Source organism: Penaeus monodon, chromosome 15 (assembly GCF_015228065.2).
Source record: "Penaeus monodon isolate SGIC_2016 chromosome 15, NSTDA_Pmon_1, whole genome shotgun sequence".
Lineage (NCBI taxonomy): Eukaryota > Metazoa > Arthropoda > Malacostraca > Decapoda > Penaeidae > Penaeus > Penaeus monodon.
The window spans coordinates 15,436,068-15,436,717 of record NC_051400.1 but is presented as its reverse complement, the minus strand read 5'-3'; the positions used below and the strand labels follow the sequence as shown (position 1 = coordinate 15,436,717).

The window sequence follows — 650 nt, the reverse complement described above, 5'->3', positions numbered from 1 at the left end:
ATATGAAGACTATATCATACTTTTTGTCATTTGCAGTGTCAAGAACTTTGAAAAAACAATCAATGACAATCCTCTTCCTTTTCAAAACCAATCCTCTATTGATATTCATCTACACTACTTAATCTTACACTTTACATTTGCAGAAATACTTACCTACTAACCCGCTCTGCTGAAGTGCCACTGTTGCCACCAGGGACTTTCCTCTTCCTACCACGTCCAGGTCTGCTGCCTTCTCCTAGGATATCCGCTCGGAAATTCTGGTTTTTGTTGGTCTTTTGATTCCTAAAGTTTTGAATTTATACATAAGTATGCTACTCAAATGCAAATTTCCAAGTTCTGTTAATTATAAGAAGTATCATTTCCATATTTCAATAAAACTTAAAGTAAGATAAAACAAACCTTAGATAGCTCTCAATGCCACAGGTAAGAAGAGTTAATTTTGAGATACCGAGTTCTCTTTTCCACGACTTGCATTTCTGGCACAAACCACCAATACCATTTTCATAAACTTGCCGCTCTACAAGTTCAACAAGTTCATTAGCAGTAAGTAGTAATACTGCTTCCTCTGTTAGAGTTTCCTATAAAAATTTCAGAAAAGAAAAATATTTTCATTTCTTGAATATCATAACCTTAACCTAAGTTTTTGCCAC

At 34.6% G+C, this 650-nt stretch overlaps 1 protein-coding gene across 1 annotated transcript in view; it reads right to left on the bottom strand.

Annotated features, from left to right (window-relative positions):
- LOC119581777 (crossover junction endonuclease EME1-like) overlaps nucleotides 1-650 on the bottom strand; it is a gene marked incomplete at its 5' end in the record, with an annotated part of 6,029 nt that overhangs the window by 1,540 nt on the left and 3,839 nt on the right. Inside the window, 2 exon segments of the mRNA XM_037929908.1 lie at nucleotides 154-282; nucleotides 400-578. Coding sequence (XP_037785836.1) covers nucleotides 154-282; nucleotides 400-578 — 308 coding nt within the window.